This window comes from Plutella xylostella, chromosome 4 (assembly GCF_932276165.1).
Source record: "Plutella xylostella chromosome 4, ilPluXylo3.1, whole genome shotgun sequence".
Lineage (NCBI taxonomy): Eukaryota > Metazoa > Arthropoda > Insecta > Lepidoptera > Plutellidae > Plutella > Plutella xylostella.
The window spans coordinates 9965150-9978198 of NC_063984.1; the positions used below are offsets into that span (position 1 = coordinate 9965150).

Genomic DNA, 13049 nt, shown 5'->3' on the forward strand with positions numbered 1-13049 from the left:
AGGTGGGTATTTTCCGGCGCTGGAAATTATCTTAGTCAAAGCGGCGAAGATCGCCAAAAAAATGCACGTGCGTTAAGTTTTTCTTAAGGAGACACCAAAATTTGTATCGCCTGTTTTCGCGAAAATTAATAAGTTTTTGATAGTGTGACAATAACAAGGAAGTAGGGGAAGGTCTAAACAATATCATAATAGCCCGATTCACTGTGATTTTAGTTGCTTTTGAGTTATATTTGAGGGTGCTAGTTACTGAAATGTAATTTATATCTTCACTTAGTAACTGGCACCCCCCTGCCAGTTACTAATATTTTGGGTTTTGTGATTTTAAGCTATTTTATACCTTCTATCGACAGAAAATACGATTTAAAGTGCACTGTAAAAACCCCCAGTGTCTAGGCAGCTTTGTTTCAATAACTGGCACGGGGCTACCAGTTACTAATCTGCATACATTTTTTTTACGCGCCAATAACTGGCACTTACTGGTGCGGTAAACATTTCTTTCATGTTTCTTTTCAGAAAAATGACTAAAATCAAGGCAATCTACAGTAGTCTGTAATTGTCCACTGCTGGACCTCTCACCAGCAGTGACACTGCACTCTGTTCTCGACCTTCCTCATCCAGCCACTACCGGTCAGCTTTATAAGGTCGTTGGTCCAGCTGGCCCGAAGGTATCCGCCGCTACCCTTGCCTGTTCGTGGTCTCCACTCTAGAGCTCGTTTGCCCCACTTGTCATCGGTTCTTCGACAGCTGTGGCCTGCCTAATGCCACTTGCCACTTGAGCATACAGAATTTGAGAGCTTTATCGGTTACTCAAGTTCTCTTACGGATTACCTTATTTCTGATATGGTCCTTCAAAGAACCACCAATCTTTCCAATGCCCGCTGATCGATTTTAAATCGGTGGACCAGTCCAACCGTCAGTGTCCACGTCTATGATCCATACGTCATCACCAGTAAGACGCATTGACTGAAGACCTTTGCCTTCAGGCATTTATGTGAAAATTTGTCAAATCTTCCCTTATGCAGTCCAATCCAGTAATACATATTTTGTTTTATGCACCTTACAGCTTCCTTTTCGAAGTTCCTTCTGCCTAGTCAAATAGACTGTCCAAGGTAGACATAATATACTGTTGCTGCATTAAGGCCGCTATGCATGTTACAACGAGGGAATTCCAGAACTGCCCAGGTCTTAATGGAATCAAAGGCTTTCTTATGTCCTTTCTTTCTTAAGTCCTTGAAGAACTTGATAGAAACATGGTTCGTGATGACCTTATAAAACAGCTTGAAAACATGAGTTATAAACAAAATTGGTTAAAGAGCTTCTGAAGCTGTTCGAGGATAGTAGTTAATAGCTTTCAGAAGAGCTGTACTAATTCTGTCTTTACCCAGAGCATGTGAAGCTGAAAGCCGTAAAAACCTTCAATTTCCGCAAGAAATTTCAGCTTAGAGGCAACTATACTACCGTCAGCAGTCTTCAACTTCTCCCAAGCTGCTAAATGAATACATCAAGGTCCACAAGCATTTGCTTTCTCCATTTCCGTTTCCAAATCCAAGTGTTTCTCGATTTGTTGCATTCATATGGACCCACGATTCGTCGCATACTTGTACTGTCATTTTGTCATAGAAGTCGACCATTACATCGGTGATTTGGAGTCTTACAGGTACAGAACCTAGACAGGTAATTGTACATTACCTAATATCAAATATATTATTGATTTTAGAGTACTTATTGACCTTATTTGCATGATTTTTTAAAAGGTGCCAGTTACTGAAACATCATGTGACAGTTACTAATTTTTACTGCCAGTTACTAGGTTTTTTTGGGGTAGTGGATATAAACTTCATTAAAATCGAATATTAATCATATATCTTTACCATTTATGCCTATAATTGTTCGTCATCTTATTGCCAGTAATTCAAGCCTACCAGCCCCCGTATTATGTAACTCCGAGTGGGGTTGGTTGGTATAAAATGGCTGACAACTTAGAGCATTATTAATTAATAACTTTTTACTGACTTATCTGATTTCACAAACGTTAATGTTGAATGTAAGGATATATTGTTAGGCTTCTTGCATATTTCTTTCACTAAGATTTTTGGTGTTTTCGGTTAATAAGTCTCTAAGTTGATACCAATTATCACCGGTTGCTAACTCTCAAAAAGTTACAAAATACGGGGGCTGTGCTTAAATCAGGCCAATACTTTATTTTTAATATATTTTTTTGTGTTGCTAGTCGCTTAAACTGCCAGTTACTAGTACTTTTACCCTATTTCATTTAAAAAAAAAACGACTTTATGTTCCTGGGCAGTTCTTCTTTTTAACCTACATAATGAGTAAAAAATTATCCCAAATTCGAAAAAAAAAACTATAGCTTTTTGGTGAACTCTTATCATTTTTATGATAGCTTCATGTCTATTCTATCGAAAAAGGTGGTTGGCCGCGTAGTTTACCAATTTATTCAATATTTTAAGGACATAATACGTGGATAAGGCACAAAAAATTACACCTTCGTCACATTATCTTTTATTTTTTTTTAATGAGATAGTCTTCGTCGTTTGAAATGAAACTTTTTTGATACGCTAATAAACAAAATACCATTTTAGAAAACATATGAAGGAATGGATTTTTAGTAATAACAAAATATTTATTAAGTAGTTATTACCACTCTGTCACAATTTCAGCTAAAATGAAGCTTGTTTTTGTTATAAATATTTTTTCGCTGCTAATTACAGTAAAAAATTAACAGCATAGACGTTAACATCAATGACTAAATTTAATATGATTTTTCCAAAGTTGTACTATTTATAAAATAACATATAAACGACCAAAAATAAGTTGACTACCAGGAGACACCAATCGTTACAAAGTGGTAAACGATGTGACAGAGTTGTTATTCTATTAAATATTAGGCAGGGTTTTGGAATTAAACAGTTTTATATAATAAGAATAATTTATTAACTTACATATAAATCATTATGGTTTCAATTTAGTCAAAGAATTAACTGGAGACATCTTTATAATTAATATAACTAATTAAAATCACACTTGAGAACCTCTGGAGACTGAAATATCCGTATTTCAGGAACTTAAAGGACAAATTTGTTCCAACTACATAAATTAATGTTTATCTGCACAAATAATATTTTCGACAAACTAAAATTTAAGTAATATAACGAAAAATTACGTAATTTCTTAAAGTTTTAATCAGCCATATTTCGAAAGTACAGAAGTGGCTCTTAAAACTTGAAAAACTATTTTTTTTCCTTTTTTAATTACCTTAGAAGCTGGAAGGACTTTAATGTAATCATCAAACATCCGATAAATCAATCTCCACCATATTAAACAGTCTACCACATTCATCGTCTGTTCTTGAGAACAATAGCACGAAATCACCTTTTTCACTAACGAAACTTTTTATTAATGCAGCGCAAGTGTATTAGACGTTCCTTTCGCTTCGTACTTTAACCAAAACGTGTAGTTTCTCTTAAATTTTTCGTTGATGAATATCCTCAGGTTGGAGTGTTTGGTAAGAATGTGACAGATTTGTCGTGTGACAGAGGGGTAAAATGTATTGCAAAGTCGAATAGTATTTAAACAGTAACATAAAATGTATTATTCACATGTTGATTGCAAAGTAATCGTTATTACCAATGAGTAAATAACAAAATAATAATTTAAATATATTTTATTTTAACAATTACCTACGTGACGAAGCTGTCGCCGAATAAACACACGCACCTCTTGTCACACTTTGCGGGTGGCCGATATGCGGTGTCTGGATATCTAAGGGGAAATCTTACCAAGGGGGAAAAGGAGATCTTAAATTCTGATCGATGGCAATAAGGACGAGTGGCTCAAACAAATATTTTAAATGGCAACCTACGTGACAGAGTGTAACTACTAAAACATTGGGTAGTGAGAGACAATTTTTCAACAATTTTTTTAAATATTTCAGAAATATTTTAAAAATATATATTTTGTTTTACTAAATAAGTAATATCTTCTGGAGTTTAAATAAAATTTTATATTTTATCTCGTCATATTTTTTTTTTCTAACATTATGAAATATACGCAGGATGAAGTGGCAGGAGACAGCCAAGATTCGTATGTAATACACCTCTGTCACGCGGATTTACCACTCTGTAACGAAATTTTAAATACAAAAATATAAATTTATATTTTTGTAAACGTTCACAGCCGTTGTGTTTTTAGTACAATGCACGTTGAAATATAAATAAATAAATAAATATTTGTAAAACTCATGATATTTTCCTCACAACTGGTGGAGACACAGTTATGTAGGTTAAAAAGAAGAACTGCCCTCCTCCTATAGAAAACGCCAATTTCATATGTAAGGACCTAATTGTACCTAATATACGATGAATAGTTAATAGGTAGGTAGTACAACCGCAGATAGGTACTTTTAGAAACGCTGAGTTGTTCTGAATAGGGCAATAGGTCCTTAACAAGAATACCATTACTCATACGCATAAATATTTATAAAAAAACAGTGAGTCATTTCATTATTTACTATCCGAGTTATCTGTGACGTAGCGGTGAATTCCTTTTTTATGCATTCAATTAAATATTAAATAGATGTCTTTGTGTTGATTGCCATACACGTGTGTTTACACGTATAGTGCCACAAAATTATCTGTTCCGGTGAGAGCGAACTAAATTGATCCATATCTCATTATTTACTAATGAATAATGTATTGATATAGATTAGATGGGTTTATTACAACCACAAGAGCGAATTACCACTACTGGCAAACTTAAAATCTTATAGAATGAAGAAATATTAGACATTTACGTGAGCTCTCACCGGAACAGATAAGTTTGTGGCACTGTAGGTAGATTATAAAAACTGTCACGTTTATGAATGGATTGTGAAAATTATGAAACTCTTACGAAAAAGGACGACCGAATGGCGTAGTGGTTAGTGACCCTGACTACTGAGCCGAAGGTCCTGGGTTCGAATCCTGGCGGGGGCAGATATTTGTTTAAACACAGATATTTGTTCTCGGGTCTTGGATGTGCCCGTAAAATGGCAATAGGCCCGCCCCCTATTACATTGGGATTAACATAATACTGGCGAAAAGTGGGCGCAGCAATGCACCTCTGCCTACCCCGCAAGGGAGTACATTAGTACAAGGTGTGAGTGTTTGTTTTTTTTTCTTACGAAAATGGGCTCATTTACGAAATTGTGCCTTTGCACTAGAGATGCCGTATCTAGCTATGCTGTGAATGTGAAGAGTTGCTGCTCCCACCATTGCTATGCTATGTGGACCAATGAATATGCTGGATATCAAACGCCACTATGTGGTGGGTGGAGTAGCACTCTATTATGAATGTATAATACCGTAGATATGTATGTATTTATATAAAGTATTGAAAAATATTGGCAAACAAGCTTATTTATATGCTTAATTACATACACAAAAATTGTTTTGCTTATGTAAGTAAAAAAGAAGATGCAAGATACTATCATATCAGTTCATTGTTAAATTTATTTACTTATTTATCAGTCTTGTTACCACCTTAACAATAACATCCGATGATTTATTGTTCATTACATGTTTGACGATATGACAAGATAAATTTATCATTAAATAAATAAAATCAAAATACTTTAAGGATTTGTTTGTAGTTTGATAAAAGTAAGTCTTAGGACAGGATATAGGAATTATAAAATAAATGGTAGGTATTTGTCTTCTAAATAATTAAAACAAACCAATGCCAATGATGAATTTTATTCTAATCTTTGAATGGAAACATGAATACTTATAACATGAATCTAAAGAAGAAAACTCTAGTATAATCTTAACTTACGAAATACTTATTAAAATTATCAAAAATGTCTTTAAGTTTACAAACACAATCTTTAAAATGAAGGAAAAATACTGGCATTTATGTAGCATGTATTAGCGGGAAACGGGCAGCTAATAAGGCTTTAAATCAAGTTCAATTTAATCATACGAGTAAACTGCAAAATAGAATCATGTGTTTTTAATTTAGGTCCCGTTATCACATGAAAAATCTGAATTGACAAAACATAAACTGGTTGGAGAAATTCTTGAAATAGGTATATTTTTTTTATTTCAGCAACGCTATACTGAGCCAATGTCTATCGTCGACTTTATCTACCAAACGTACATAATTATATACATTAAAATGCATCAACAATTACAATAAAATGTGATAAAAACTTGTTCTTATCATTCCATTTTCTTTCAATATTTTGAGAAGGCACATGAAAATTACATACATTTAACGAAAAATATGAAACGAAAGGCGCAAAGAAAACAAACAGTACCTACTACTTTTATAATTATTATCAATTAATTAACATTACACCAAATAATTTAGACACATAGGACACAATATTAAGAAACATACACAGATAGGTACTTAAGCGGTTTCAAAACAATGAAAGCACAGGTCTAGGTAATTTAATGTATCTCTTGCGCTTATTTTTATATGTATGTCTGTATATTGATATTTAACGTATATATAAACAGATCTTACTTACTATAAAAATACAACAATAGTTTTACTTACTGAAGTACAGATCACCCGTAAATGTATATAATGTCAAATTCCCGCCTCAGCTTCATTCCTCGCATTTCAAAATGACTTTTATACACATGTAGAGGTACATACATTTTGTAAATGCTACCTTAGGTGATATGCCACTTATACGATTAGGTACATCCATTTGTACATGCTACATTTAAAATCCATATACAAACGTTCCAAAATTATCTTTTTAGGCCTAGGAATTCTTCATAAATAATACCTAAAAGTAGAATATTATTTTAAAATCATCCCAAAGGCCACCTTTATATCATCAAAAAGAAGGTTATACATACTAATGTTTTAGTCCCAATTGAAGCTTCCATTATGTCTAGTTTCGTAAAAGTAATGGCTAAAAGCTTGTAAATACAGTGTTACTGATAAATACTTATTCTTTGACGATTAATGTTATTTATTAATTATTACCAGTAACTCTACGTATTTCGTCATTTGGGGCTTTATACCACCTGATTTATAGATACTCGTGAAATAATCAGTTATATGAAATTTGATACGGAAGACTCATATTTTACATGACTTTTACAGGTAAATAGACAAGCAAACATCATACAACTCACAACTTGTACTATCATAAGTATACCAACTCAATCACTCCACTTAATTATCAAATAACAAGAAGCATTATAAGCTACAAGTAAGAAAAATATATATAATTATATATTATATCTTTAACGGATATAGAAAAGCTCATGATGCTCACAAGAAATTGTCTTTTAATGTCTTCACTACTTTACTAAATACAAACAAAAAACGAACCAGCGTTTCATCTGTTATTATGTCTTTTATCATGTTGTTATGCCATACTTCGAGTATTTCCATCTACCCAGGTAAATTATAACAATCCAACGTAAAATGACAAGGCAAACTAAGGAACTCTTCTTTTTATGTCGTCCATATTTTGATTAAGCCGCTACATTTGGAGAATAAATGGTCAATCGAACTGATTTATTTAAAATTTAGTTATTTATTATATTGTTATAATTTTTTGATAGCTTTATTTTATAATGTGAATTTTTACAATGGACGACGAAATGATTAGTTACCTATTAAACTAGAATAAAACTAAATAAAATAGACAGTGCTACCCCCACTCTGCCATAAGTACAGAGAATGATAGCAGAAGAAACAATAGAAAAGAACAAAAATCACCATTGATTTATTATGGCAACACTTACATACTGGTCTTTTATATTATAATTTTTCAAGATCCAAAAATGTATTTTAACATACCATGCTACGTTAAAAATAAAACGAAAATCTATGTTAAAACAAAACACGCGTGACGTAAAAGTAAGAGACGTTTGTCTTTAAAATGTGCTGCTTTTAATTTAAACTGATTGGTCATGAAAAAAGGTATCCGTCAATAATTCTGGATCGAAAACGGCCTTTCAGATACTTGCTATTCGTTAAGTATGAATTGTACAACGAGCACAGTACTATTTCGGTATTTAATTTAGATCTGAAAACACTTTCAGTAGGAAGGTACACATTTATTACCGTACCCACAGTCCCACATGCCAGTGGCCATATGTACATATAAGTAGAGTCGGTACTTGCTTTGGTTGACCGTACCTGATAAAAAAACTTAGCATTCGTAATAAGTAGATCTCCTACAAAGGTTACGTAGTGGTCCTATATTTTAAGACAATAAGAAAATATACGTATTCAAGCAGTGGTCCTAGATTGAAATAATGTTCTGTATTCAAAAATTCTCTTATTTCGTTTTAAAAAGTTCCTACTATGTTTGTTTTAAATATAATGTTCTTTATGATTGATGTTATGACCCTGCGTCGTTAAAGCGATATAACTACTATTTTACAAATACTTTATGAATAACATTTACTTTCTAGGCTACAACAAGCTTGAGGAAAAGTTATCTACATTTACAGCCCTGAATATTACATCTGATTTGTCCAAATTTTAGTACTTACATTAGGATTATGCGTGAATGTGCTATTGCCGTTATTATAGTATTTTTATAAAGTTACATACATATACAGTTACTATGTGACTTGGTTATAAATAAGCTTTTTTTCTTTTATGGCCACTTACGGAACAGTTTATATTATGCTCATATTGTCAAAGTTAAGCCACAGAAAAATGGGCTATCCATTTAATTAAACTTTTAAATAGGTATAATAGGTAATTTCGAATAACGACGGCGCCAACAAAACCCAAAGAGAATAAAAACAACCTTCGTGCACTTATAATTAGGTAATCTAAGAAAACATATTTCAACAAAAAATAGGAAACAACTGTTTCAATTAAATTACTAATTCTTAAGCACTAGAAACACAAACTTAAGAACAGTAACATTGAAATGACTTACAGTACAGACTTCTAAAAAAGGAGATGAAACATTTACCCTAAATCTCACTTACATAACTAGTTTAAAAAACCTACTTACCTCAAGCGTCTGTATATTAACAGCCATAGACAGTAACAACGATTCTGCGACACGCCAAACACTCAATCTGCAATTCTTTGGCTATGTCTAAGTAAGAGTAACATTTAGGATTATTTTATTTAGATTTTAAACTTCAAATTAGTTTTAATCATAAAACTTTTTCACCTGATATTAAACTGACATGTTGCCATTGCCGCGTGAAAAAAAAAACCTTAGTGACAATGCAAAGACAATCGTCTTATTATGCCAACATTGGCGCGACTGTATCAAACGTTTGCTCCTGTTTATTGTTGTTGTCAAAAATGTTGGATTTTAAATTTTAATGTTTACTTAAAAATATTGGTCTGATCCTGTGTTGTGGGTGGGTGGTGGCGGCGCGGCGCGGCGGCTCGTGGTACTATGAGAGGTCGGCCTCCTCCCAGTCCACGTCGGCCCATTGCGGCAGCTGCGTCTCGTACTCCCAGCCGGGGCCCTGGAATTTGTAGAAATGATAGTTAGTTATTGTTCTGTATTGAAATATAGCATAATTTTGGTGCGAAGATGAAATGCACATTGAATTCAAAATTACAATGATGACAGAAATACATAGGTACTGTAAAGCCCCTATATTGGTAAAATTCTTAATAAAACAGTCTGAGTATACCATACACATACAGGTCACACTCACAACATGTCATTAGAGGCCGTATAAACACGATCTGTTCAGTATTCTTTGTATGAACTCTCTACTGCAACGCACTCCAATGGGAATCATAACGTAATCGCCTCGCACAAGTTCGGGTGAAAAGCGACACGGTGACGATCCGTTCACGTTACGTTTATGTGTGCCTAAAGGCGTCAACCCACCTTGTACTTCCACGCGTGCAGATACATGACGAGGTCGCGCGGGCGCGGGTCGCGGTACCGCACGCGGCACTCGTAGCAGTGCGGGTCGCTACGGTCACTTTGTACTCACCTTGTACCAGTACTGTGTCACTATTGTGTCGGTATTGTGGCTATACGCTGGAGCGGCTAGATCCACTGTTCCTGATGTTAGTGCCTTTAGTTTATGACCGAGTCGTCGAGAGCTAGAGAAGGGCTAGTACGGGGCGCATTTAAGAAGTGACAAGAGTTTTGCATCGCGCTAACTCACATCGCGCAGCCTCAAGATCGAGCGCGACGACGGAAGACTCGATAACGCCCTGTGCTACTGGGCCTGGTCACTATAATTATAACATTTAGTTTATAAAACCGTGTCACCTTGTACTTCCACGCGTGCAGATACATGACGAGGTCGGGCGGGCGCGGGTCGCGGTACCGCACCCGGCACTCGTAGCAGTGCGGGTCGCTACGGTCACTTTGTACTCACCTTGTACTGAAATGAGGGTTAACAGCTCCGGCACCTGTCACGACATCAGGTTGGGGTCTCACTACCCCGAGGCGACTCTCCTTGTGAGTACTGTGGCTATACGCTGCAGCGGCTAGATTCAATGCTCCATGGATCCCCGATGTCGGACGGCGATATAGTGCCTGTAGTTTATGAACGAGTCGTCGAGAGCTACAGGTCACTATAATTATATAATTTAGTTTATAAAAATGTCACCTTGTACTTCCACGCGTGCAGATACATGACGAGGTCGCGCGGGCGCGGGTCGCGGTACCGCACCCGGCACTCGTAGCAGTGTGGGTCGGCGGCGGGTCCGTCCCCCGCGGCAACCGGGGATACGGCGGCCGGCTCGCAGCCCGTCTGCGTCGCTACGGTCACTTTGTCTGACTGTTGGCAGGAGATACGTTGGTTAACACAAAGTGGGTATATTTTTTTGATTTTAAATTATGAAAGCTGTGTTTTTTAAAATTATGTGTATCTTCAAAATCCTTGATCCTGCTGACTCTAAAGCCACGTAAATTTCTTGTAAAGTTCCACTAAGAACTTTTTCAAATATTCAATACATGAATGAATTTCTAAACGCAAAGAGCATACGCTTAAACTGATTCTGCTTAGAAGTGACCACACAAATCAGCGATGGGTTAGCTTTAGAGTTAGCAAAACAAATTCAATGACAGCTTAAAGATTTACATATACATATAATGGACACAGCTTGTATGAATGTTTGACATTAAATTCTTCCACAAAATAATAAACCACAAGAATACCTTAGCATCATTAGAGTCATCATTACTAGTGTCCACACTAGTGAAGGCGTGTGCCAGGGCTCCGAGCGGCGACGGCTCTCCCATAGACGTGGTGGTGGCCGCGTCCACCGTCATCGGCGCCTCCGACCCGGATGAGGGGCTGGGCAGAGTCGCCGCTGGGGAGGGAATTAGGAGATTGCTTTAACTGGGTGTTTGGGAAAGGAGTCTTTGTGAAATGGTGGTAGATGCATTATCTTGACTATCAACAAATAATTACGATAAATAAATGAATCTGAATCTGAGATCTGGATTTTACACAAAGTGGAAATAATAATATGTGGAGTATCCAATTCGCAAAACAGATGATCAACTACCTACATAGTGTTGTTAGGCAAAACCCTCGACATAACGTGAACTTCGAAGAGCCGACAAACTATAGTTAAACAGATGCGCTGTAGGATATGGGGATGATACGATGTTAGTGTTACTGATGATGATTAATTTTAATGTCACTATTTTACTGTTTTTTTAAATTTATTTATTACACAATGAAAGTACAATTCTGTAGGATCATAAGATCGCAGTAAGTTGTCTGCACACTTCACTAGGAAGGCCCGTGCTGAAGTGTGAAGGTTCTGTTCCGTTCCTCATTATGCTTTCAATTTGATTAATTATTATTAAACAAAAAACTAGGTCAATTATATATTTATTTTATTTTGCCTACTGTATTAAACAAACTAATTATTTAAATATAATACGTATATAAATAGGATAATTTAACATAAATATATTAAACTGCTGCGATATTATTATATATTTTTTTGATGATATATATTTTTCTGGCAAGAGTAGAGTAATTAACACACTATTAACTAGTGTTGCCACGAATAGTGAATTGGCCGAATACCGAATACCGAATATTCGGCGACGCTGCCGGCCGAAGCGCCGAATATTCGGCCGCCGAATATTCGGCGCTATAACCTGTTTTTTTTGTTCCTGGAACTGCTTTGAAGAAGTCGCTACAGATTATATGAGAAATGCTAATTATTAGGAGGCAGAATGCTGTGGCAAACGAGTTAAATTTTTATTTGATAATAGTTCGGCTAGATCGGATGGCCGATCCTTACAAGTGGTGGTCAGCAAACAAAAAACAACACCCGAACCTTTTGAAATTTGCAAAAACTTATCTTTCTTCACCTGGAAGTAGCGTTTATAGTGAGAGGTTATTTTCTGAGGATGGTTACAATAAAAAGCGCAATCGTGGGCTACCAAAAAATGCTGAAATGCTCGTTTTTATCCAGCACAACTTACTACTGATTAATTTTAAGTACTAAAATGTTGTGATTTGGAAATAAATACACAATTTTGATTAAAATAACAAGTCTTTTTTTACATGATTTACTATTCGGTATTCGGCCCGAATAGTACGCACTATTCGGCCGAATACCGAATACTGAAAAAACTGGCCGAATAGGCCGAATACCGAATAGTTGCCGAATATTCGTGGCATCTCTACTATTAACTTGACTAAGCTTAAGATCACCACCAAATACAACTTAATCATTGTATTAAGAAATGTCAGTAAACTTACGCATCATAACCACACTAGCAGGTGTGATGCCCGGGGCTGGGGACTCCAGTCTCGGCGAAGACTCCCGTGACGCCGGGCCTGTGTCGTCATCTTCACCAACTGGAATTGAAAAAAGTAATATATTTAGATGACATTATCGTTAATTCACTGAAAACATAAGAATATGAAAGAGCAAAATCAATTATCAATTCAATCGATTTTTATTTCAAGGAAGATGTTATATTTTTACTGCTCATGAAAGTTAAAAGTTTAACTATAAACTCAAGAGAACAATTTAAGAGATGAGAATTTTACAGCGCCATCGCTTTTGTGTATTTTTATTATTATTCATTGAAAACTTGTAAA

At 35.4% G+C, this 13049-nt stretch overlaps 1 protein-coding gene across 6 annotated transcripts in view; it reads right to left on the reverse strand.

The window, feature by feature from the left end:
* Positions 1-5734: 5734 nt before the first annotated feature.
* Positions 5735-13049, reverse strand: part of LOC105397923 (pseudouridylate synthase RPUSD2) — a 333895-nt gene continuing 326580 nt past the window's right edge. For all 6 annotated transcript variants that reach the window (XM_048627342.1, XM_048627334.1, XM_048627349.1 and 3 more), the window contains 4 exons: positions 12705-12803; positions 11135-11289; positions 10584-10754; positions 5735-9473 (listed from right to left, as the gene is read on the reverse strand). In XM_048627342.1, the coding sequence (XP_048483299.1) occupies positions 9399-9473; positions 10584-10754; positions 11135-11289; positions 12705-12803 (500 nt within the window). In that variant the 3' untranslated portion in view covers positions 5735-9398. The remainder of the gene's footprint in view (positions 9474-10583; positions 10755-11134; positions 11290-12704; positions 12804-13049) is intronic.